At 34.1% G+C, this 27,844-nt stretch overlaps 2 protein-coding genes across 3 annotated transcripts in view; one reads left to right on the top strand and one right to left on the bottom strand.

The window, feature by feature from the left end:
- LOC134234395 (cys-loop ligand-gated ion channel-like) overlaps nucleotides 1-15,118 on the bottom strand; it is a 39,045-nt gene extending 23,927 nt beyond the window's left edge. Inside the window, exon 1 of one of the 2 annotated variants that reach the window (XM_062716457.1) lies at nucleotides 14,574-15,118. In XM_062716457.1, coding sequence (XP_062572441.1) covers nucleotides 14,574-14,801 — 228 coding nt within the window. In that variant the 5' untranslated portion in view covers nucleotides 14,802-15,118. The remainder of the gene's footprint in view (nucleotides 1-14,573) is intronic. The other variant, XM_062716456.1, reaches the window with a different exon arrangement.
- A 3,326-nt stretch (nucleotides 15,119-18,444) lies between these two features.
- On the top strand, nucleotides 18,445-26,072 carry LOC134234385 (mucin-3B-like). The gene is made up of 10 exons (XM_062716445.1): nucleotides 18,445-23,224; nucleotides 23,330-23,430; nucleotides 23,582-23,652; nucleotides 23,740-23,936; nucleotides 24,219-24,384; nucleotides 24,679-24,840; nucleotides 24,927-25,065; nucleotides 25,257-25,382; nucleotides 25,584-25,637; nucleotides 25,843-26,072. Exons 1-10 carry the CDS (start codon nucleotides 18,445-18,447, stop codon nucleotides 25,915-25,917), a joined length of 5,871 nt encoding a protein of 1,956 aa, XP_062572429.1. The 3' UTR covers nucleotides 25,918-26,072.
- Nucleotides 26,073-27,844: the final 1,772 nt, after the last annotated feature.

The raw sequence follows: 27,844 nt of genomic DNA, 5'->3' as shown, positions 1-27,844 counted from the left end.
AAATATAACATAATTAACTATGAATAACAGCAGCACAGAATGAAAAGGAGACAATATTTAACAACGGTCAACTGCAAAGAAATATAGCGTTCAACAGTGATTCAACTGCACAAGAAAATAAAAGAGTTACAGTGGTATTCTGCACAGAAAATAGAGGTGTATTGAGAAGTGTTGTTCTGCACATAAAATAAAGAAGAATTTAACAGAAACTTGCAATTAATATTTTGGATTGTTCAACAGTGATCTACAGTACCACTAAGTATTGGAGTATAACAAGTCAATTTCAAAGAAAAGTCAGGAACAGTGTTCAACTGCACCACAAAATATAGGAATATTCAACAGTTGTCTTCTGCACAGAATATATAGGAATATGCAGCTTACGGTCAACTGCACAGAAAATGAACAGATATAAGTATTCAACAGTGATCTGCAACAGTGATCAATTATATGCAAATGAATTGAACGTCCCTCATTTGCATGGCAAAAATTTGACAAATTCTCAACCGACAGTGTTGATCTGAATACTTGTATACTTTGCTTATTCTGAGGGAAATTTATTAGTGTCCATAATCAAATTTGCTCGTATGCAAATGTAAATTTACTATGCCTTTTCCTGTGATTTTATGACAGTAAGTAAATTCGTAAGTAATCGACAATTTTACTGATTTTTTGAACATGGTTTCCATAAAATTGTCCTTGCATTACTGAAGAGAAAGAATTTTTATATAAATGAAGCAGTAGAATTATATTATGTTACGTAATTAAGCGAAAAACTAACAGAAAATCACAATTATACATCTATTTCAAGATGATGTTTTAATACATGTAAAATTAAATGTACAATACAGTTGAAGAGTATTAGAATTTTAAAAAAATGAGACTGTTCTTTTCTTTCGTGGAAGGCTTACGAAAAGCTTTCTCCATCGAGAAACACCAGTGGTGAACCATTTAGCTTTTTTTTGCATTTGAGTAAACAGATTTTCATAAATGATAAATCTAGAGATGCACACTGAATGCTAGGTCTGGCCTGGGTGAGTGAATAGGTTAATTCTTATGGAACATTGCATTAACAAGACATTACATTATAAGCCCTACCTGGACAAAACTTGAACTAAGGGATGCATACTACCAGAGTTGCTTCAGATGCTGAATCAGATCTACATTTTTCAATGACTGACCAGATTCAAGTTCTGTAGCAGGTTCATTTCCAAGTAACTACGTACAAGTCTTCAGATGACTACTTTCAAGGAAGATGCCTCTAGATATGCACAATACTAGATTTGCTTAGATCTAACGTATATTTTCTAGGTGACTAAACATTAAAGTAAATGGAACAGTTCTATTCCCCCTTAAAATCCTACTCGGGCTGTACTTGCATGGATTTAATATCAGGTGAAATGATACTCACTACGTACTAGAACATTAGTTTGGTATTTTTTTAGAAACAAAACAGATACATGAAGAATTTTACATACATTTGCTTGTTTATATTTACATCCAAATTCATTTGAATAGTTTGAAAATCGAGAAACTTGGAAGTCTAGGGCATTCAAACTTCAATACATTTTTAATATGTAAAAAAAAAAAAACAACAATTAAATTTGATTATAATTGTTTGACCTTCATCTGATTCATTCTGTGCAAATTAAAGATAAAATGTAAATTCATGAACGAGAAAATGAATGAGAAAAGGTACACATTGATATTAAATGTATGCTTGAGATTCCAAATGATGTTCTTTTAAAAAAGATGTTTGTTTAGAAGTGACATTTGTCAAGATTTAATTGATTATCGTAAACTATAAATATTGATTACATGCTAATTATTAATGTGATGTCCAATCAACATAAAATTATTTATATTAATTAAATATGTACATATTGTACTCATCATTTATCTCAAATACGGTACCTTTAACATAAACATTGTCGTAATTAATTTAACATAAGAAAATTAATAAATTAAAGATTTATGGTTCCTAACATCAGGGAATATTCTGTATTAATTGAAAACTAGATTTAGTTTTTTATAGTCATGTAAAATGGTTTAATCAATCAAAATACTTCATCCAAAGAGATTCAAAATCTAATCAATTAAAACAGATAACTAATGAGGTTAAATTGCTAGGGGACCAAGTTACTGCTCTCAGACTTACCCTTTTACGACATCTAGTTCTAGACCTGGGGCTCCATTCCATTCTCAGAACAAAACTGTTTCGTTTATTAAAGTCCAAAAATCGTTTCACTTTTTCCCTCCCCTCAGCAATGTAATATATGTTTCATTGTGTTATTGAAGGACCACCTGTATCAGACAACTGTGGTCAATTAACCCGCAATCGTCTGAGCAAATTGACCTGTATAATTAAAACATATATATTCTTTGCTCATAAGGGAAAAATCTCTCGAGGAAGAAAAAAAAATCAATCAAACAGGTAACATTAATGACCATCGTTAGCTGTCTGGATGCAGATTTGGCCTAGATATACACTATATACCAAAGTTCGTCCAACAGCAATAAGGTTACTAGCATTTTAAATAATTAATATGGAGTGTGACGTTTTTCACAGGTGGAGAGATGACCACGATCATTATTCTGCCTAAATTATATTTGTTTAATTTTTGATTTTTTTTAAATTTTAGATTCCATTCGCTTAACTATGCCTCTTGATGATGCTGTGAACAATATTGTGATTGAAGACCAAATAACACGTGACTACATCCAGTGAATTACAAATTACAAGTATATCTTATTTTTCCTTTTGGTACTTTTTAAGGATCAGTTCATGAATTAAAAAAAATCGAAGAATTAATCAATTCAATTGTGATAAAGACTTGCCCTTATTTATTTTTAGTAAATTGCAACACACTGAACATAATAGAATGCCTTATATACAAATTATCTTTTTTCCATAAAAGAAAAGCTTTGTGTGGCTGAAACATTCTAATTTTTTACAATGCCATCTAAAAATTGAATTCATTATCCCATGCCCCGGTTTTATTTGAATTATTAATGACTTTGTGAACTAATGTGATCAACTTGAGTTAAGGGGTATGTTTTGCTATCATCGTTGCACTTCTAAGTATGTTCGAGAAAAAACAACTTTTATTTATTTATGTTTTTTTTAAATGTTTATGTTAAAAATAGGTAAATGAGTTTTACATAAAACAAGTTTCTGCTTAGAATTTATATGTACAATTTCTTGTATAACATAAATAATTGAAAATACACTTTGAAATACATTGATTTTTCCCCCAAAAAATGTTTTTGTTCATTATTTAATGATTTCATAACAACATTTTTATTTTGCCCACGATACATTTTGAATGCTGTTTTAATTGGGTTGGTATTTCCATTCGCTCTATTTGTCGCCTTTGGGCTACCTTTTTTGTCGTATATTGATTGCGACGACTGACAATGGCAATCGCTAGACTTGTTAAGAAGATTATCTCTAACTAAATGCTGAAGAGCACGACTGCAGTATCCTACGTTAAGGACGAACTCAACGGTCACAAGACTATCTATCTTATTGTGACGAAAGGTACAACAGGGTTCTTTTAAATATTATTCAAGGGGCTACTCCATAGGTTAAAAACTACTCTGTCAATATCCACCTTAATGTATCCAAAATAAGTGTTGTATGCATGAATATGATACATTTATAAGTAAATCAATATTAAGATGGACACTGTATCTACTGTAGGTTTCCTAATGATGCCTCATTTGTCTGGAAATAAATGTTTAGTTTAGTCTTGTTAACAGTAGCCACATGTATCTTTCATCAATTGATTAGTAGCAGTAGTTAGGTAAATTGAATCAGTACACTTGCCAAGTATTTAGAGTCTGGCAAGAGATGTATTACTCCTTTCGAACTTCTTGATCTTTTTTTTTTTTACAAATCTACTTGAAACATTGCTTTTTTTCAAGCATCAGTGGTTGGGGATATATTCTATCATCCAATCATCAAAAAAGAACAAAAGAAATTGAGTACCATCCAAAAACATTCTCTGGTATAAACAATAAGCCATGGAAGTCCATGATTACATTTCTCACACATTTGTTTTTGGACTTGCCTATGTTTACTCCAGGGCGATTTACCAGAAATAAAAACCAATTAGATGATATTGATGGGGAGTCAAATCAGAGAAACACATTGTCAGAAAAAGCAATAGAGAAGACCAACTGTTGCTGTCACCGCATTGTCATATGTAAATAATCTCAGTAAAATGATAAACACAATGCAAAATCTGATGATTATCAATCATCGAACACTATTTGTATAGTTCGATTCTGAATACATATGTATATTTATTATCAACTCTCATTGAACTTACATCCTTAAAATTAAATTTTCAGAATTATTATGGGGGTTATCACATGCACTCGTTTCAAGCATATGGAGAGACGCTCAAAAGTCCAGTAAACAATATAAATTTTGGAGCAGAGCAAACGTAACCAAACATACCTGGGAGTATGACTTATCATATCCTGAAGTAGTTAGTCTGGTCAGATTAGAGGACTGGTGGTCAGGACTGTCCTTGGCTAACAGTCTCATCTCGTACCCCATCCCACCATAAGAATCAGGGGTGCCGTTTGTGAAGTTTTGCATAATCTCCATCCCAAACATGACTGGGCCCTTTAGCATCACTATATTATATAATTGTTTGCTCAATGGAACCTCAAGTCTCTGTCCCTCTTCATCGCCATGGATAGCATGCTTTTTCTGATAAGATGGATATTAATACCGTCAGTATTGAACCCTGGTTATACTAGGGCCAGTTTCGCAAACGATGCTGCGCATAGTCACACCACCCTTTATCCATAATTCAGAAATATTCGTCAAAATTTCAAAAATTCTCGTATATTTCATATCCCCAGCATTTCATAAAAGATAACTGCTTGTAATGCGGCGGTTTCCTGTGTTTGGACATTTACATTAAGCCTGTCCCATTGGGACACCACTAACCATTATTTCTTCAGACATGTAAAGGGACCAGCCAGCAATTCCACTGCCGATTTCTTCATCAAATTAGATCCGTTACATTGTATATACTCTGCATACAGCAGCTTCAGCTATGTACAATGATAAATGTGACAGACGAACACTGTTTTCTCGCATGATTACCAACTCATGAAAATCGATGTCGCAATTTTTCTCGTTGACACATGCACTTCTTACGTGTATTTCGTTCATTGAAGTCACTGGCCCGAAATTAACTCCTTTATAACCCGAAGATTTTCATTGTTAATCTGAATTATCATAGCCTGTGATCGCATTCACATTTCTCTTTGCAGGGAAAACTGGGCTTTTGCCTTGGAACGCTGTCGGAGTTAATGAGAGAGCATAGTGTGGGGAACCTTATAACGCGCAAGGACAGATTTTCACTTCATTAAGTAAGCAGGGATATTGAGAATGGACACTTCAACTTGAACAAATTAACAAGGGGTTTTCAGTTCCAGTAATGTAATTATGCATTAGATACGTAGTTACAAGTAATTATTCTTTTCGAACTCATGCACAGTACCAGAACTTGATTACTGTAGTACATATATTAAGCATACATATGCCATTCACAGTCAAAATAATGATGTCCAGATATTCCATTGGGACTAATGTGAGTATAATGTGTTTCTACCGGATATATGGCTCCAGAAACATAAGATTCCTTCATTATTAAGTTAGTATGCAGCTCTTACCATATACGTTCTTGAAGTCCGATGATGAAGAAATTAAAACCAGATTATCAGGCAATAAATAAAAATAAATCTGGCAGGCCTATCTTATAGTCTGTTCGAAGATGGTTTAACAGAATCTCTAGCATGGCTTGCTTCCTATAGCTATTTTGTATCATACTGAAGAAACTGTCAACAAAAAGGTGAAAATCGCGCTGTACAAAACATCTGGAACAGGTTCAGTACTGACAAAAGGTGCTGCATGGTCGCTTAATGCTGAACACTTACAACAGGTGCAAAATGCAATAGGTGTGAAAGGAAGATGAAAATTTTCAAAATGTGCTAAATACTTGTAAAATGTGCCCCCAAAATAGTAAATAGAAAATAGTAAATAGAGATATTTTCAAAAAAAAATTACAGTAACACAAATAAAAATAATTTATATTTTAGGAATTTTGGCATAAATAACAAATATGAGTTTCACGCAGTTGTACATAGTTATCTAACGAAATCTTGAATATAAAAACTTGAATAATAAAACCGCTTGCTTCGCAGAAGTGTGCGCTCTGAAAATTGATATAGAAAGTTCCTGATGTTTTCATAAATTGTTAGCTTTATGCTCTTTGAATGCAGATGCATTAATAATGGGTTTTAATGATTACTTGATACATGTAAACCACATCAGAGTAATCATTTATAATCGAGCTTGCAATTTAAGATAAAACAAGATAATTTGAACCTCAAATCACAGTTACGGCATTGTTAATAAAACTCTTTGAAGGAAAGTTCTGTTATCTATTAGAAAATAACGTCGGTATTGCAGGAATATATCGTTACAAGCCACAACGCTCATCCGTGCCACTTTATTTCTGCTGTTCTGAAGATTTTAAGATATTTTATTTATGCTTATGAAAATTTATGTTTATATATTGTTAACACCTTAACTTTGATTTAAGGGGAATAAATGGAGATAACAAACAGTATTCAAACTCAAAAGTCCATTAAACAATACAGAATAGGAGCAAAACAAACACAGACCTCAAAAACATCAGAGGTGGGATCAGGTGTAATCTTTTCTAAGAATTTGTGCAACTTTAACAATATTCCACATATTTTTATACATTTAAATTTCATCCTGAAGCATACAAGCATATTAAGTTTAATATATAAAGAATACAAGACTTTAAATTGAAGGTATCTTGGAATTGTACATAAGAGATAATATACCCTGAAAATTCTTAGAAGATGTACATTTGTGCGTAATGCTCGACAAAAATGGTATGGATATATTTTTGAACACTTGTCAAATACATGTATATCTAAGGTTGACCAACTTGAAGGATAAACATTTTTAAAGGAATCGATTTCTCATTATAAGGAAAAAAGCTCAAATTGAAACCTTATTAAGTCTATGAATTCTGCTTCCTAATTAAGGGGTCGTTTCCCTGCAGGTTGATAGATGAAAGTCAAATCCTACAAGTTTATATGATTCTGCCGACATACTAGCTATGGATCCATAGATTGTTCACAGCATCCGGGCCTCTTTAGAAGGATAAAGGGTAGCACTCACATGACCGGTGTATGACCGCCAGAAAATGATCAGTGATCTCGAATTACCTAAAGGAAAATGCAATGCAATATATCCTATCGGATCACATATTAAGTCTTTTATAAAATACATGTTTACGGAGAGGGGGAAAAATCGAACGCATCTTGCACGGGTCTAAGCGCAATCAACTCGCCATAATGGTGAAAATATCAAATACGCCATCAAACGAATTCATGGAGAAACTGATGAATTCCGACTCTATTCATTTTGTGGTTCTTGTCATTAGTGTGGCAGATCATTTTTAGAGGAGATAATACTAATTACAATAAAAATGATAGCAATAAACGGGTTAAAACGTTTTTGATACCCAATGATAAGAGATAGTGGGATTCAATGGGTCATTAGGTCTAACGATGAATGCCAAAACGCTAAAGGATCACAACCATGTATACCACCATCACGAGCAACCAACCAACACAATAACAAGGGTTTCACAGGTGGTTTTGTTTTGACAAGTGTTCGATAATTCAGCGAGTAAACTTGAGGTATGCATGCTGAAGTTTCAGCGAACTCAACACTTTAAAATTGCAAGTATTTAAGACGACACCAGTTGCATGCTGGAAGCATTGGGACCTCTCCAGCGGACTGGACTGATCAATACAGAACTGACATTCAAAAAGACGGAACGGAGACAGTGACAGATTGTACGGTCACTAATCGGTATTTATAACGCCCTGCAGTCATCCGGTTTGATTGGTGGGAACTTTATACAAAGCGGGAAAAGAAATACATCTTCTCATGCAAGGATACTGAAATTTCAGACGTTGTTCAAGAAATGCTTAAGAAAGACAAGGAAAACAAAATGCATATTTTTTATATGCACTTTGTGAATACTTAAAATTGGTTACTTAACAACAAGAATACTTTTAATTACTAGTATTTATATTTTTTCATCAAACCCCATTTGATCGACAAGAAGGAAGCGGTTATTGTGACATAAAACAACATTGCCAAAATATTCAACATTATTTATTCAATGGGAAAAGGGTGAAGATAATGAACGATGATCGATCTAAAAAAAATCTACGAGCAATAGACTTCTGAACTCAGGACATACAAAACGGATCCCTGGAAAACCCAGAAAAAGGATCAGGTGTCTACAAACATTAAGCCCCCCCCACCCCTTGTTGATCGGTCTCAAGTTTCACTCAAGATTTTTAACCTCAAAAAACTGATTGGGATTCTCCATAGTTTTACAGAAGACAACATTCGTACAGCATGTACCTTAAAGATTTAACTTATCAACATATCATATTCATTCTGTACTTTCAACATTCCTCCCAAATTTTTCCAATAATTTCAAATACATACAGTGCATGATACAATACGATAGGGCTGGTAAACTCCCGGTTTGTTTCTATTGGTAATGTTAAGCTTGATTAAAATATCAGGTGATTGGCTAAAACAAGATGCAGTGATATCGAGATTAGAACACCCAAACCCAATGACGTCAGTTGGCTAAATTCCTTGTAGAACTTCGGAGTTTGATAGATTTAAACATTATTTTGACGGAGTCGAAGCACCTGTTCTATTTTTTTTTCTATAATAGAAAATTGGAAAAATTGAAATGAGCAGCAATGATATTTGTAATTTTAAAACGCATACTCAGAGAAATCTTAATAAAAACCTACGACAACAACAATACCAAAACAAACAAAAGGAGAACAAACAGAAGTACAAAAGTAAAACAATCAAAAGAACAAAAAGCAAAACAAATGAAAGCAAAAACTTCCATGTCTTTTTTCTGTCATTTAGCGAAAAAACAAACCGAAGTCTAAAATTTATTGAGATTTTTTATGGACATGTACCATTCTGTAACGGAAATACCTATACATAAGCCTAACGACTCAGTCATACATGTTTCTACTGGAAAGCACTAACGGGCCAAAAACGCATGGCTAGATTTTACACTGTAATCTGTTCGTCTCCGTTTGCATTCGTTCTTTGTCTGTTTTTTAGCTCTACTGGTCAGAGACCAGAAGAGCTTATGCAATAGTAAGGTGTCCGTCGTCCGTCCGTCTGTCTGTCTGTCTGTCCGTCTGTCTGTAAACAATTTTTCAAAACGCTACTCCTCCTACAGTTTTGGTCTAATTTTAATATAACTTGGCACACAGGTAGACTACACTAAGATACATAAAATAGTGCATCGGATTTTGATTTCGTTGAACGGTGTTGCCATGGTTACTAAAAATAGAATTTTCAATGAAATTCCTTTGAAATGCTACTCCTCCTACAGTTTTGATCTGATTTCAATATAACTTGGCACAAAAGTAGACTACACTAAGATACATAATATAGTGCATCGGTTTTTGATTTCGATGAACGGTGTTGCCATGGTTACTAAAAATAGAATTTTCTGTGAAATTCCTTTAAAACGCTACTCCTCCTACAGTTTTGATCAGATTTCAATATAACTTGGCACACAAGTAGACTACACTAAGATACATAAAATAGTGCATCGGTTTTTAGGTCACCTGAGTAAACTCAGGTGACCTATTGCTATCCGTTTTCGTCCGTCGTCGTCCGTCGTGCGTCTTCCGTCGTGTGTTAACATTTGAGCATTTTCAGCTTCTTCTCTGCAACCACTGAACCAATTTCAACCAAATTTGGCACAAAGCATTTATGGGTGAAGGGGAACAAAAATTGTGAATTTCATGATCCCTGCCCCCCTGGGGCCTGAGGGGTGGGGCCAAAACTACTAAAATTAATGCAATCTTTAAAAATCTTCTTCTTTACTCCTGGACATCAAGCAGTCAAACTGTTTGCATGATTATAATCAGCATTGAGTCCTCTACCAAAATTATGAAATTCATTGCCCTGGGGTCAGGGGTTCTAGTGCTATGGCGGGGCTCAATAAGTATATAGTGAAAATGCATTATTTCTTTGAAAATCTTCTTCTCTGCTCCTGGGTATCAAATAAACCAACTAAGTACATAGTTATGATGAGCAAGAGTGCCTCTACCAAAATTGTGAATTTTGTGGCCTCAGGGTCAGGGGTTCTGGTGTTAGGGTGGGGCTCTATTGATTATATATAGTGAAAATACATGATTTCTTTGAAAATCTTCTTCTCTGCCCCTGGGTATTAAATAAACAAACTAAGTGCATAGTTATAATGAGCAAGAGTGCCTTTACCAAACTTGTGAATTTTATGGCCCCAGGATCAAGGGTTCTGGTGTTGGGGGGGGGGGGGGCTCTATTGATTATATAGTGAAAATACATGGATCTTTGAAAATCTTCTTCTCTGCTCCTAGGTAATAAATAAACTAACTAAGTGCATAGTTATGATGAGCAAGAGTGCCTCAACCAAAATTGTGAATTTTATGGCCCCAGGATCAAGGGTTCTGGTGTTGGGGGGGGGGGGCTCTATTGATTATATAGTGAAAATACATGGATCTTTGAAAATCTTCTTCTCTGCTCCTAGGTATTAAATAAACTAGCTAAGTGCATAGTTATGATGAGCAAGAGTGCCTCAACCAAAATTGTGAATTTTATGGCCCCAGGATCAAGGGTTCTGGTGTTGGGGGGGGGGGGGGGGGGCTCTATTGATTATATAGTGAAAATACATGGATCTTTGAAAATCTTCTTCTCTGCTCCTAGGTATTAAATAAACTAACTAAGTGCATAGTTATGATGAGCAAGAGTGCCTCTACCAAAATTGTGAATTTTATGGTCCCAGGGTCAGGGGTTCTGGTGTTAGGGCGGGGCTCTATAGATTATATAGTAAAAATACAGGAATTCTGGAAAATCTTTTTCTCTGCTCCTAGGTATTAAATAAACTAACTAAGTGCATAGTTATGATGAGCAAGAGTGCTTTTACCAAAATTGTGAATTTTATGGCCCGAGGGTCAGGGATTCTGGTGTTAGGGCAGGGCTCTTTTGATTATATATTGAAAATACATGAATTCTTTGAAAATCTTCTTCTCTGCTGCTAGAAATTAAATTAACTAAGTACATAGTTATGATGAGCAAGAATGCCTCTGCTAAAATTATGAATTTTATGGCCCCAGGGTCAGGGGTTCTGGTGTTAGGGTTATATAGTGAAAATACATTAAATCTTTGAAAATTTTCTTCTCTGTCTCTGGGTATGAAGCAGATGAACTACCTATATAGTTATGATTAGCAAGGGCCCTAATCTTCCAGAATTGTGAATTTCAAGGCCCCATGGTCAGGGGGGGGCTCTACTTATACACTGAAAATGAATTAATTGTTTGAAATCTGCTCATTTGTATTTATAAAACATTTATTTTTTTTTTGATAGGCAATTTTAAAGGTGCCTTTTTAAAATTTGTGCAGTTTGTGGACCTAGGGTCAGGGGTTTATGTCACAGTGTTAGAGGCACTACTGATTATTGCTGAATATTACTGATTAGTTGGAATGCATTTTTGTTCCCCTACCCTGTGTATGGATATACAGTAACCAAGCTAAGCAACTGCTAAGTGTATTGTTATGATGATCAATGGTGCCTCTTTCAAAATTGTGAATGCCATATAGCATCTGGCTTAAAACATGAGTCAAATTCAAGAACTGGAAAGTTGTTGCATAATGCTCAGGTGACCTATAAGGCCCGTGGGCCTCTTGTTGATTTCAATGAACGGTGTTGCCATGGTTACTAAATGTAGAATTTTCTGTGAAATTCCTTTAAAATGCTACTCATCTACAGTTTTAGTACGATTTCAATATTACTTGGCATACAAGTAGACTACACTTAGATACATAAAATAGTGCCTTGGTTTTTTATTTCGATGAACGGTGTTGCCATTGTTACTAAAATTAGAAATGTCTGTGAAATTCCTTTAGAATGCTACTCCTTCTACAGTTTTGTTCTGCTTTCAATATTACTTGGCACACAAGTAGACTACACTAAGATACATACTATAGTGCATCGGATTTTGATTTCGATGAACGGTGTTGCCATAGTTACTAAAAATAGAATTTTCTGTGAAATTCCTTTAAAACGCTACTCCTCCTACAATTTTTGTCTGATTTCAATATAACTTGGCACACAAGTAGACTACACTAAGATGCATAAAATAGTGCATCGGTTTTTGATTTCGATGAACGGGGTTGCCATTGTTACTAAAAATATAAATGTCTGAAATTCCTTTAAAACGCTATTCCTTCTATAGTTTTGGTCTGATGGCAATGGCTTCCTTTCTCATCCTTTGTTATAAGTACAAACCAGTAGAGCTACAGTCTCGACAGAGACTTCTGGTTATCAAATGTATTCGGTTGAACGATGATGTTCGTTTAATCCGGCAACAGAAAGTTTTGAGCATGTTCAAAATTTGGATGGACACCACTCGATTTACGTCTCCACTCTAAATACAGTCTTTTAAACCGTTTGCTTGCATTTTATACGGAGCATATTCGCTTCTTTTCCTGTACTTGTTGATCTGCTTACGTTGATGTCCGTGCAAACTAACAGGAAAATGGTGCAAAGGAAATGTGTCCATGCGTTGTGCGTTCGTTTCATTCGTTGTAGAACGGTGAAGTCCATTGGTTGACCGATCCATTTCGATACTTTTTTTTTTTACGTTTCATACCTTGAATCTTTTAAAAGATGCGGTGAGTAACGATTTTAAGCAATTTTTTTTTACGAAATGCGTGTTCGTCTCCGATTTATCCTCGTCTTAATTCCGTATACGCTACTGTAATAGTATCTCGACATCCGGTAAGATGAGACCTTAGCTTGTGTAAATAATATTATATTTGATGTATTGCCATTTGTATAAAATTATAATTTTGCCGAAGAGTGCAAGGCGTCTGTAGCATTCTTTCTGAGGTAAACTCCTATATTTATAAAGGTGCTTCATTTCTGTCTAGCGTTTTGCAAAACTCGTTCGTTTCATTTTGTGGCAACGTACTTTCAGATAACAAATGGTTAAACGTCAGTGGCGGATCCAGAAATTTTGAAAAGGGGGGGGGGGCGACCAGTTTGAGGTCAGGGTAGGGGCCCACAGCCACACCAAAAAAACATTGATTTATCAAATATTTGTATTTTTTGGACTCGAAAGGGGGGGGGGGGCTGGGCCCCCCTCTAAATCCGCCAGTGAACGTTACCAAAAAAGATAATCATCTTTCTTCGAAATTGGCACAAATAGACCACCCTCGACTTCTAACGCGGGGGTGCTCTATATATTCCAGTGATTTCTCTTAAAGATTTAATTAGACATTTTTCGGTGCAGACTGCATTCTTTAATGTATTTGCACACAATTTCTGCCAGACAGACTCTTTTTTATCTGCTAACTCCCAAATCAGCGTTCACATTCCAAAGTTGACCAAACATGAAAGAGGGTTTATGAAGAATTAATTCTTATAACCAAACCATACAATAGCTTTTTATTAGAATTTCTAGTGAATACCAATACAAGTAATTCTTTTTCTAATTCAATATCGTTGATTACCTAATTAACTTCTATGTTATGAATGACATCAAAGTAGGTCTATTTTCATAAAAATTGTATGTCGATGAATTGAACCGTATCTCCATTCATTAAAAGAATAAAAGAAAAGGATAAAGAAGCTGCTACAGTACAGTGCCTGCTCGGTCATATTGAAATTAATTTCCTTAGCTGCTATAAATACTATAAGGATTCACCAGCAAACAGTTGTTCATATTGATTTTTGTGAAAAATGTTAAAGTCGACTTTTTTGTACCTTGCATATAAGGGAGGAAAAAGACCAGTTCAGGAAATTCAAAATACAATAATCGCTACTGATGCCAGAGAAGATGAAATAAGTGGTTTTCAATGTTACGAGGCTGAGAGTAGTCTCGCGTTTAAATACCATAACTTATTGAAGTCTATCTGTCGATAATAACGAGATTTTGCAGCCAGAAGATAACAAGTGCTAAATGATGACATATCAGTGAAAATGATTGCAGATGTCGGCAGCTTAATGAGAATGTAACACTTTTAGGATTACGTGGAAATAAGTCTGATAATGAACATGTTTTTTTCAGATCTTTACTGTAAGGTTTCACGTAGACAAGAAAGTCGAAAACAACTACAGATAATCATTGCGCAGTTGCGATTTTTAAACAACTTTATACTAGAACAATGTGCATGTACTTATAAATAATTAAGATTGATTAATATTTTGTAAATCTATTTCGTCAGAATTCTTATCGAGGATAACAAGGTTGAGTTGTAAACATCCAGAATTATGAAGAAGAGAAAGTTAATGTCACTTTCTATTAATCACTGTCTATTAATATACATGTATGTAGAAGACAACAAAATAAAATACAAAATCTAACCCACCCACCCCCCCAAAAAAAATCTTTATATCTACCTTCTTGTTAGAATCGGATTTCTTTTTCTTCCGCCTTTTTGATGAACTATTTCTGCTTAAACTTCCACTGGTGACAGAACTTTCCCTGGAATGTTGCTGGCGGTAGGCAGAAGACTTCTGGTTTCCAGGAACCCCGCCATGTGCAACAGTATCCAAGGTCATATAACTATAAGCGACACTTGTCATCTTATTCTTTGCGCAGTTCACAAAATCATCAAATATCAACATACTATTTTGCAGGCTTTAGGCACCATTGAACAAATAGGAATCACTATCATTCAAATTCATTCACTCGCGATCGTATATTCTATGTAATTCCAGTACTAAACATCTAAATCGAATTAGGAAGTGCAATAACAGATAATTATACTTCGAAGCAAATAAACACTACATATCCACGGTAGATTTTTTCAGCAGAAAGAAAAGTAATGAAGAAACGAATATGAAAGTAATTATCTACGAATATCAACAATGTTTAACCAACAATATGGCGCACTGCATAATTTCTGTCAAATGGCATCAAAGGTTCAAATAAGCGGCAATGGTTGTGATGAAGGGAAACCTGTAGATGCTGTTTTTACTGATAACATATGTCAAACAAATCGCGCTATTATTAGAATAGCGTGTAATAGAGATTCTGGCAGAATCTACAAAAATAGCCGCAGTTGGGGGAGTGTTACCATGGTTACAAGGACGCCAAGAGAGTCTTTGCAGGAACTGTGTAAACCTTGACCGCAAGGTCGCACCCCAGATGAAATTAACATTGACGTTTATTGCAGCGGCATTTTACAAAAATCAATGCGCTGCAACCGATAAATTCGTTATTACCTCCGATATTATTATCAAGAAATTTGACATTTTGTTTTTTGCCCATCTTATATCTCTTTATTAGGTGAGGTGGTGTAGTTGTCTGAACATTAATACATTTAACTATTTCCTGAATGCTAGCACTCGGTGCTGGCTGCAGGCCGGTCTTTGTGCAGTCTTTGTACTGTAAGACTATTATGCAAAACGTTGGACATTATCTTTTCGTTCAGTTATAAAATAATTCTATACACCCAGCTCGTGATAAAAATATATATATTTTTGGTCTTTGGCCTGAGGAGATATCGTGCAAAATTTCACGAAATTCATCATGGCAATTTGGAAATTAAATTGTGAGAGAATTCTACGTTTTGGCAAATTTGTAGAAAAAAGACAAATTATGCATCTTTTAATCGACAGCAGCAAATATACATATCCTTCAAGCTTCTGCTAGCTATTTATGATTGTAAGAACTTGATCCGTGTCGGCAGATACTTGAGATACCTTGATCTTTGTGTTATTCCCCTACAACCTCTCCATGTTTGTTGTACCAGATGCTGTAATACAAAGATAATCCACTTTCGTTTTTAAGCATTTCTTTTGTGCAGAAGTGAAGTGATATGGTAGTGTTAAGAAAACAATCATCGTATTAAGCATTCTTTCTTATATTTTTCTAGTACTACAAGGATTTTCAATTCTATGTCCATTGTTGCTTTTTGGTCTGTGAAACCTGTCCGAAAAAAAATATGGTTCGAGTCGCAATATAGTGTAAACTTCTTAAACAGTTTTTCATCTATGTTTAAAAAAATTATAAAGCAAAGCAGAGATTAAAAACTGTAAAAATTGTAGTTAATGTCATTATTGTGCTGTATGTCAATGCTCTACGACAAATTAAAACTTATCTCAATAATAAACTTACATTCGATAATTTTCTATTTATTAAGGTAAAAAGATGTTTCCTACTTTTGTATAAACGTAACTTCTCATCAAATCCTAGAACAAATTTTGACATACCAACAATGATTATGCATTCTGAATTCTAAACAGCCATGTTCAATATTATAAAGTGAAAAAATATGACTATGCAATATGAAAAATTGAAGTTGTCTTTGTTTCAGTATTTTTGATTAAGTTATATATGAAAATGTAAGTTTGAAATAATTGATAAAATAAATTATCTAAAATACATTACTAGTACAATGATGTAATTTGTTTCAGTTCTTATAAACAAGATTCAAATCTTATACTAGAAGATGGTACCCATGTGAATCTTGATTTCTAAACTACAGGGAAAGTTCATTTTAAATGATATTTAAAAAGAATATTGATGCCACTTTATTACAATCTAATACATTTATTTAAAAAAAACATTACTATTGAAAATGATAGTTTATTCAAAATGAAGTTTTCCTAGAACAAACTAGTTCAAAAAGGAGTATGGTTAAGATATGAAAATAATTAATCATTCCATTAGGATTTTGATAAGTATAGTGTAAGATTATTTTTGAAATGATACTAGAGGTACTGCTTTGTTTCCAAACGATACTAGATGTACCATCTTCAATTGCATTCCCCTATCACCTCAATAAGACAAGTCAATTAGGCTCGACTTAGAATTATAGTGAAGTTCAATCTCTACTAATCTGTCTTTGCAACTACTAGCTTTATACCTGGGGACCACTGATTAACCGTAGTGCCGTGTCCATTTATTTTTATATCAGTACACTAAAAACAGGATTTGTCCATAGATAAACGCCATTCATTTGAGAATAATTGCTCTTATACTGTGGCATTACCGAAATATACAGCTACCGTAACGTGTCTATGAATTAATATTGTAAACATTTTAATAAGTTTTTATTTAATTATGACATAAAAGGTTTCAATGGGTCTAAATTGAAATGATGACAACTATGGATTCTTATGGAAACAAGTTGACGTAAATTAAGATAATTTTCCCTTCCAAAATACTGATATTTCAAAAAAAAAACAAAAAGACTATCATACGTAATTAAAGTGAAGATATTAACTATTGTAAACTTCAGCAATCGAATCTTGTCAGTCTGTATTTACCTTCCCAAGTTTGATAAAATCATATTTGTTCGGAAAAAAACTGCCATGGAGTAAATTATCATTTTTTTCAAAATGATAAATTTAAAAGTATTTCCATTTTGCGAATAAAAGTAAAATGTTGTGTTTAACTTTAGTTAACTGAAGTATTTCGAAAAAAAAAATCGTATTTTTATTAAAGCTACATGCATTACAAGACCCATCATACCAAGGCGTGGTGAATGGGCGTCTCTTGTGGCTTAATCTTAGTAAACATGATCTAGATAATAAACAATTGTTGGACTACCATTCCCCCTTCTTATCTTTTCTGGGGGAAAGCAAGGCAAACTTTTCCCGATTAATATAAAGCAATTCATTTGAAAATTGGGATTGGATCACTTAAAAGTCACCCGAAAAACTTAACGCGGGTTTGTACAAGAATGACGGGAACTTTTTATACATGCATTGACTCTTATCATAATGGAAGCATCAATCAAAGAAAATGGTCCATGTTTTGTAGTTTAAGGTTTAACAATTTCACGTGAATAATCTGAGATTTCTTTCATAAGCAGGTAAGTGAGTTTTTTAAATTTATTAGGTAGAAATTTAATTTATAAATTTCATGAAATTTGTAATTTCAAAAAGTTTGAAAAAAAAATCAAAACTTTTAAATTATTTTTTAAGTATAGAAATAAACACAAATTTTCATACAAATACATAATTTCTGTTTATGTAAAAGAAAATATTTATTTGCATATTAACATTCATTAAATATATTTTCAATGAAGAATTTAAAAAGGTAAACTTTAAATTTTATTGTGCATTTGTTTTAAAACGAAAGAACACCGTCAAGTACTTATAACAAGATCAACAACACAAAATTTTGTATTTTCAGGGTGATGCTATCCATGGAAAAATGCATCTTAATGTAACCCAATTGTTGATCCTTGCACTAGTTTCATTTAAAATACAACAAAATAGCAATGTGTCTGCCATGTCTTCCACCATAAATGTAACTATGGCATTAGCTGAGAATGGTAATAATAGCCAAAGTACCAGAATTCCAGTGAATAGTGATGCCACTACAATGTCTACAATCTCCCCAATCTCCCAAACAGAAAGCGAAACCAGTGATATAACAAGTAGTATCCAAACAAAGAGTTTGCAAACGAACACTAATGGAACGACAAAGGGAAGTCAAGGATCCTTCACAGCACAGAAAACAACCATAGGGCAAATTCAGACCACGGAAATGGGATCTGTAGTACCTTCAATAACGAACAAATTATCAAAGAAACCGACAGACTTATCGAATCAAATAAATACATCATTCTTTATGATCCCCTCTACAACGACGTTACATGTGTCTTCTCCCTCTCATTCTTCTGAAATTCCGATTAAAACCACATCAACAGGTGCTATAAAGCCTTCAGAAACATTATCAACGACACAAATGTCCAGTAAAGAAACGAAACCAATTAGCAACACGTTATTGATCTCATCAGAGAAGACATCAACAAAACAAACGGACATCACTTCATATCAAAACAGGCAAACAACAGAAAACCATTTGAATAACGTTATCTCTCAAAATTATACGGAACAGAAATCAAATTTTGAGACATCAACGATCGGAATCACATCTTCACCATTTACAGTAATGAGATCTTCTACACCACATGTCATCCATTCGGAATCAACAACAGAAACTTCCACAACAAATATATTCAATGAGTCTAGCGTATCACAACCATCATTGAAAGCTTCTAAATCAATGATATTCGCAACAACACTCCCTTCAGCAGAAGCAAAATCAACCTCTCCATCAAAACAAACAATGTTGACTTCAGAAGAAATAAAGAAAACTACAATTAATGAGTCTGAAATGCAGGAAACAACTGTGAAAGTATCAGCTTCGCTTTATCCGAATATAATGCCCTCAATATCTACAGGGGAATCATCACGAGAAGTGAATTCAGTACTTCCACACCAAACTTCTCTCGAAACTTCGACTGAAAAAGACTTCACGTCTTCAACAACAAAACAAGCTTCTATAATATCCTCGAAGAAATCAACATTAGGAGTTACGAATGAATCATCAGTAGAATCATCAACAAATGACAATGAAAAATCCACGATTGCAACGTTAGTTCATGGCTCAAATCCACCTCTTACGCAGAGCTTATCAACAAAGAAGATACCTGGCATGAACACAACCACGAGCTTTTCAACAATACAAGTTAAAAGTTCACCTAACACATTCCACTCAGCAACAACAAAAACCCCAGAACAGACATCCTCCTTAGTGGTCGAATTGTCATCATCTGGTTTGACCACCAAGGACAGATATTCTACAACAGAAGTTCAGAGTGTACCGAACACATCCCAGTCAGTAACTTCAATGCCTTCAGAACAGACATCCTCCTTATTGGTCGAGCTGTCATCATCTGGTTTGACCACCAAGGACGGATATTCTACAACAGAAGTTCAGAGTGTACCGAACACATCCCAGTCAACAACTTCAATGCCTTCAGAACAGACATCCTCCTTAGTGGTCGAATTGTCATCTTCTGGTTTGACCACCAAAGACGAATATTCTACAACAGAAGATAAAGGTGTACGGAACACATCCCAGTCAGCAACAACCATACAATCGGAACAGACATCCTCTTTTGTTGTCGAATTGCCATCTGATGAAATGACTACCAAAGACGGATATTCAACAACACAAGTAAAAAGTTCATCTAACACATTTCAGTCAGCAAGAACAATACCTTCAACTTCCACAATATCGCCGAAAGTGAACACACAAGATTCTTTTACAGATATAACGAATGCATATCTCTCACGTGCTTCATCAACAACTGAAGAGTCATCAGAATTGGTAAGTGATAACACAACAACAATGTCCACAAAACAAGCTATCATTTCCATAACAACAAACACTACACTGGAGCCATCAACGGAAGGAAAAACATCGTCATCATCTGATGAAAGTACATTATTAACAACATTGTTAGGTATTGAATCTTCAACAACCGGTGACTCTACAGTAAACACGTTGTTTGTTACAAAACCAGAAACATCAAATGGTCAAAGAACACAAGACATTACAAATATGAATGCAGTAAGTCAGAAAATACATTCCACCACTGGAACACCTGCTTATAGCACAACATCGCTTTTAACCGAGGAAACCACGACAGAATCATCGGAGAAACACCCAATTTTAAACAACTATTCAATAACTAATAGTCAAGATACTCTAACAACTTTTCACTCAACTTCAACATCAAAGCCAGGCGAATCAACAGAAGCTCAGTACTCAACGACACATTCAATTCATATGTCATCATTTGGAAGCACTGATGAACAGTCTTTGACATCAAAAGAAAATGTTGCAATTACAACTGGTCAAATTTTATCTGTAGCCTCTTCCAAAACAAATACACAAGAATCACTATCAACTTCCGGTGAAATTCTTTATACATTACCAACAACATATGAAGGAGCAACGACTAAAAATAAATTAACAGAGAGTTCTTCCACAAAAATAGATGAGGGTTTTTCAACAAAAGAAGTTAACACTTTAACAACAGCTTTTCAATCAGCCATAACAACTTCTGAACAGATAGCATTGTCTACTGACGAATTTTCCAATGTATCTGCACAAACTTCATTCACAGAAACAAACTATGGATCAACAACCAAAGAATTGTCAGGTTTGACAGAAATTCAGACTACAATAACTACCGACCAACCAATTAAAACGAAAATTGTTACATTAGAAAACACTAAATTTACAGGTTCAACAGATGAAGAAACAACAATGTTTGAAATGCCCTCAACAGCTGGAACTGTTTCAGTAAATACGTTAGCACGAACAGAAAATCCAAACACTGACTTTTCATCAATAATAATTGACCTTTCGACGTCGAAGACCCAGAAAACGACTCCCTTAGAAAACCATATCACCACAGATGATATGAAAGAGACATCAACTGCCCAACAATCACCTAATGGCCATACTTACCATCCAGTACATTCTTCTACCATTAATGGACCAGACAATTCAAAAACGACTGAGGAATTATCAATACCCCATACAAAAGAAACCACGCCTTTTCAACAAAAAACAGTAAGAACCACAGATGATGTGTTCAAAGAAACAACTATGGAATTTATATCGACTTTTGAATCAACAAATTCAAAACCTATTTCAACTGTTTCTCCGTCTTCAGAGACGATCACCAGCTCGTTGAATGAAACAGATGTGACTTTGGTTACGACATCGATTCAGTATTCAAGTGTTTCGAAACAGTCAACTCAACATTTAGCAAAAGAGACATCTGTGCAACCTCCTGTCGGTGGACTTCTTACAACGATTAAATCAGGAACAGAAACAATTGAAACAACAACCGAAGATGTAGATACTGATGAAACCATAGACATTTCGACATCAAAGACTCAAGAAACGACTCCTTTAGAAAATCATATCACCACAGATTATATGACAGGTGCATCAACAGACGAACAAAATCCTAATGGTCATACTAGCCAACTAGTACATACTTCCACAATAAATGCACCTGACAATTCAGTAACCACTGAGGAATTATCAAAATACAATACAAAGGAAACCGTTCCTTCTCAACCAAATACGTTAAGAACGACAGATGGTGTGTTCAGTGAAACCACTGTGGAAGTTCTATCAACTTCTGAGTCAACAAATTCAAGACATAGTTCAACAGTTTCTTCGTCTTCAGAGGCAATCACCAGCTCGTTGAATGAAACAGATGTGACTTTGGTTACGACCTCGGGGCAGTATTCAAGTGTTTCAAAAGAGTCAACACAAAATTTAGCAAAAGAGACATCAGTGCAACCTCCTGTCAGTGAGCATTTAACTACGATAGCATTGGGAACAGAAGAAATCAAAACAACAACGGAAGATATGGATACCGATGAGACAATGATTCATAAAGAAACAACTTATTCTTTAGTAACTGATGTAACTTCTCAAAAGAATACAACGTTTTTGTCGAATCAACCAACGAGAGAAAATACACATTCTACTGCAACAATTTCTCCATTGGTATCAACAAATATCATTTGGAAATCAAGTACAGTCGCAAATCTTTATTCAACAAGTGATGCACAAATCTCAACGGTGACAGGAAAATCTTATCCAAATACGACACCACAAGGTTTATCTCAAACCACATCCATCCACAAGGACACAACTAATTCTTCTAATGCATATATAAACAATACAACCTCGAAAGAGGTATCTACTATCGTTTCCACAATCAAAGATAAAACTAACTCTACTTTCAATCCCCCTAAAACAACATTATTACCGACAGAGACGAGTCTCAGGGTGACAGAAGAAAACACGGTGCCTACGACTGTAGAATCAGCAACATCTGAAAACTCTAATGCTCCATCCAAAAACGCTTCGTTCAATCCCCTTGTTACTTCAAAACCAACTGCATCGAATATGCTCACAAGTATTTCCACTGATCAACCTGAAAAACCTGTTCAGACCATGGCTGTCCAGACATCTATAATTGTTAATGACAAAACATCTGAAAGCGTCATAACAACAAAAAGTCCCTCTATTCAAACAAGAATGACAACGGATATTAAGGAATCGAGCAAAATTACAACAAAAGACTTTTTATCTACTGATGCGTCTACTATACAAACAAAAACTTCAGAACCATTACCGACATCTTTAACACCAGTGACACAAACAGTGAATCTGACGACCACTGAATCAAATGGGACTCCAAATACAGGTATTTATTACATATAGTTATACATTAAAAAATATTTAATAAAACTCGTGAAAACTGCTTATTTTTATGCATTTCAAATGTACATGTATGCAAATTTGATTTCAGGGTCTGCCTACTTTGAATTTGAGATCGTAATTTGGATATCCGGAAAATTTAGTGCAAACCTTCAAAGAAACTCTACGTTTACGAATGAAATTATATACTTGGTAAGAATATGTTTGTAAAATAAAAACGACACATAGTTTCCAAATGATTCTGCTTTGCCTCTGAGGATATGTTAAGAGCCTGTTTTTCTCTTGTTCTAAACATTTCTTTCATTTTCTTTGCTTATTTTCCGGATTTCTTTTTCAATTGCAGGTGAAGAACAACTTCCTTCCTTTGCAATACCGGCAAAGTACCATTTTTAATCTCCAGGTTTTCGCTATAACGTAGGTTCACTTATGTAACTACTGATAGATATATAATTACAACGTGTACATATGGTTTTCGTTGCTTAAGTTTTGTATTTTTTACAGGGAGGGAAGCATTAAAGTACATGTACATTCGAAAGTCTTCGTTCAAACCTTGCGGCGGATGAACATCACAATAGGGGACCTTGTACGCAATGTAGTTCACCAGGTCGATTCTGTAGAGTTTTCTACCATAAGCACTTCCCAAGGAAATATTTATGACAACAAAGAAGATATAAAGAGAGCATTCATCAATCACGATAGTAAACCCTCTTTTCCACTTTGTCATTATTTTCTGAGGGAAAAAAAAAATCTTTTTCGTTGTAATTTTGTCGGAGATAATTAAGTGTTCTCCGAAACTGCTGTTCTCTTTCGTATTCACAAAGATATTTCTATCCCAACTCAAACTTTCTTCTGGAAAAATATTTTCAAATTAAACCCATACTTCGTTCCCATCATTAATGTGTAGTTAAATGACAAAAAAAAAAAGCTTCGTACTATAGGTTTTTAACGGAAATAAGCATTGTAACTGTGATTTATTACAGATGATACAGAATGTGAAGCAGTAGGTATTTGTGACACTACGGAAGATTGTACTTCGTCCGTCAACAATTATACCGCCATATTATGCAATCTGCACCGATTCGTCTGCTCTCTTGAATGTGGTCCAAATGGCGCATGTGTCAATACTAGTGGCATCTCTCATTGCAGGTACATGTACTAGTAGTACTAGAATATATTCTTGCATAGTTTCCAAGGACCGTTTCTGGTGCATGATATAATGTAAACTTTTTAATTACTTTCGTTGATGTTATTAACTGTATGTATATTTTGAAATACGTTCCATATAATTTTATAGTTCTATCAGCTTTATCAATTCCATAAATGGCACGTAACGATAATTACATGTATATATCATGTTATCAGCATATTTTGATACTAGGTTCATAGGAACAACTTTAAATGTAGAAATTGGAATTTTAATTCTCTGATGTTACATTTTAGATGCAACTCAGATTGGCTTAATATCTATTATGGTTTGAATTGCGAAAGTAGAGCTGTTTCTTTGGAAGCCCAACTGGGTATTACCTTCGGATGTCTTGGAGTTCTGATGATTTTTATATTCATAGGATGCCTTGTAAGATCTCGAAACAGAAATAAAGAAAGGTAACTCTCAAAATCGTTATTTCTCTAGCACGGTTTTAAAACTGAAATTTTACGATTTATAAAATTTTAAAAATGTTGCTTTATAGCTACTATGAGGACGATGGCATGGGAGGCTGGCGGGGGTTTAACGGCGGTGATTCCCGATGGTCGACGTTTTCGGGGAGATACTCTACTCGGGAGGTTCCATACAAAAGGTCCTTGCGTGATGGAAAATACTTGGTACCCGTAAGAAAGATTTTAATACTTGAAGTTCTAAAAGTTAAAGGCTGAGAAATTGACAAGGTTTCTATAAGATTTTTTAAGAATAAACAAACAGGCCATGGTTCGATCTTCCTACATATATGTTGTAAAAAATCCTTCTTTTTCGATTTGAAAGAGGGTCGATATATCTCTGAATTCCCTTGTTTTCTGTGTAGGCACATGACCCTTTCGGTAGTGGTCGTATGACCAGGCCAGGCCTGTACCTCCCTAGAAATGAAGGGATGGATACCAGTTTTATAGATAATGTTCCAAGCTACAGCAAATTCAATTTAGATGCAGACGTGAGTTTGTTCTGGTTTTCTTCTTTTATTATTTTACCTACATGTACATACATAATATTTAACAGTTGACATTTTTAATAAGAAAATTTTATTTCTCAGTTCATTTATATTAATAACATGCATATTTTATTTTAGAAAATTCAATTTCTCATTTTATTTCTATAATAACATGTACATGTATATTTTATTATCATTTTCCAGTTTACCATACGAAGACCTGCTGTATCGAAAGAACCAAGTGCAATATATTTGAATGTGCGTAAATGTGCAGAAAATATGCATTTTACAAATTTCACAAGTAACTGAAGAAAGAATTTGTTTGAATTCTATGCAAATTTACCTAAGGGCCTATATGAATGCCCTTTTTATTTCTTGTGTATACATTTCGTTTTTTTTTTTAATTTTAAATAAATATTTAAACAAATTTTACATTAATGATTAAATTCTATTTTAATTGCAGGACCAATCATGGAGATTTACAGGATACACAAACAATGCCTTTTACAATTTTGTGGAAGAGAGAACTCAACTTTAAATTGAATGCATTTAATTAGAAAATTCACAATTATTTCAATGTAAAAATGAATTTCTTCTATCTTTTCATTTGAAATTATTTACGTTATCTGTATCTGTAATAATCTGTACATTATTATTCATATACATGTTTAATAAATCTAATACACAAGCACATGTACTGGTATTTTTTTTTACTATAAGTATTAAATTCAACAATTACAAATTGTTGGCATTTAAGAGAGAGATTCTGAAAGTGCCCAATCATTTTGGCAATGTCCTTTTTTTTTAGAAAAAAAATATATGGAATTACTATACATGTACTCATACAGGTAATCAAAAATTCATTTCATTTATAAATACTATCATTTTTTGTAATCAGATTTAGCGCTATTGATAACTAAAAATTTATTATTGTTTTATTATTCTGTTACCAATATTAGCTTAAAAGTTAATTAATTTTTCTAAGAGTAAGTCGAAATGAACTGATTTGTTCTGTAAATAAATGGTGACATGATGAGATTTACAGGTAATCCGGAGTACCTGAAGTGACGTAAGGAGCGGGGTGCCAGGAACTCCAATCCCTCTCGCTCATATAACAAATTATTCTTTTCATTTTTCCAAACAACAATTTACACATTTTATTGTTGATAATTGATTATCAACTCTAGATTCTGAATTATTGCAGGGATCGGTGTTTTGTTTTTAAATTTGCATGAAATAAAGACTAAGAAGTATTGAATTTCAACATGGATCTATACAACAACCAGGGGTTAACACTCGACTTGTCCATTTTCACGCTCTATTCTATCCCAACTTTCAACAGTTCACTCGCACGGTCTTGAATGTTTATGCATCCAAATTACAATGTTATTGAAAGTTAAGATTTTTTTACCTGCATTTGCAGTGACAGATTTTATTTAATCGGTTTAATTTCAGAATGAGTTACAATGTACATGATAGTTGCTTTCTTCATTTGCGTACTCTAATCCACCTAATGAATTCCACTGATCAGATCAGTGGATCGGAATTCCAGTATAATAACATTTAAAAGAAAATGAAAGCATTGTTACAACTCACTTTGAAAAATTATGCACTTTGAAAAAAATTTTCAAAGTGCGTTAAATTTGGGACCAAGCTAACGCACTTTGAAAAAATTAATTTTTTTTTTCAAAGTGCGTTAATATCGACGATATTAACGCACTTTGAAAAAAAATGTAAAGATTGATCAATATTCCTAGAAGATAATCGGTATGATAAATAACAGATCCTGTTTGGATAACTTTTTTATGATAAAGTCACTTCAGGACCTGAGATATTGACGTTTTAAATATTTGAGGTTTTGATAAAATAAAAGGGAAAAAGGTCCTGAACAAAACAGTGAAGATTGTTTAAGATCATGAATTCGTTTTTTTTTAATTCTAGTCTTTGATAAATAGATGAAAAAGTGTAAAGGGGGCACTAACAGTGGACAGCTTTAAGCAACTTAGCATTTATCATAATAAAAAGGGGGCAATTTGATTGTTCAAAACTTTGAAAATTCTTTCCCTCTCATACGTTTTACTGTACTTAAAAATTTCTAGTTTTCATCTGTTTTAATTAACTAATATTTATTAATTTAATATTGAAAGTTTTCAACGTCATACCAGTTAGGTAAAAACATAATTATATGATTGTTTTGAGTAAAGCATAGACATCGAGGCCGGGTGTCGGGCCAGGGGAGGGGGTAAGCCCCCCACTTATTTTGGAAAGATATATACATCGTATAAGCATTGAAAATGCAGCTTACACCTTTTGAGTTTATTGCTCGCCTCCCCCGTTTGTTACCGACACCTATGTATTGGAAAGATAAAGATTTGGACTGAGGCTAGGAATCTTATGCCCGTCTTCTCCTCTTTTCGACGGGAGTAAATCAATTCTTTTTTTTTGAGGTTAGGGTTAGGGTTAGT

The sequence above is a fragment of the Saccostrea cucullata genome, unplaced genomic scaffold, assembly GCF_032062105.1.
Source record: "Saccostrea cucullata isolate Sc308-1 unplaced genomic scaffold, CSIRO_AGI_Scuc_v1 ctg18, whole genome shotgun sequence".
NCBI classification, from domain to species: Eukaryota; Metazoa; Mollusca; class Bivalvia; order Ostreida; family Ostreidae; genus Saccostrea; species Saccostrea cuccullata.
Note: the sequence above shows the minus strand (reverse complement) of the source record. Positions and strands in the feature narration are given on the sequence as shown.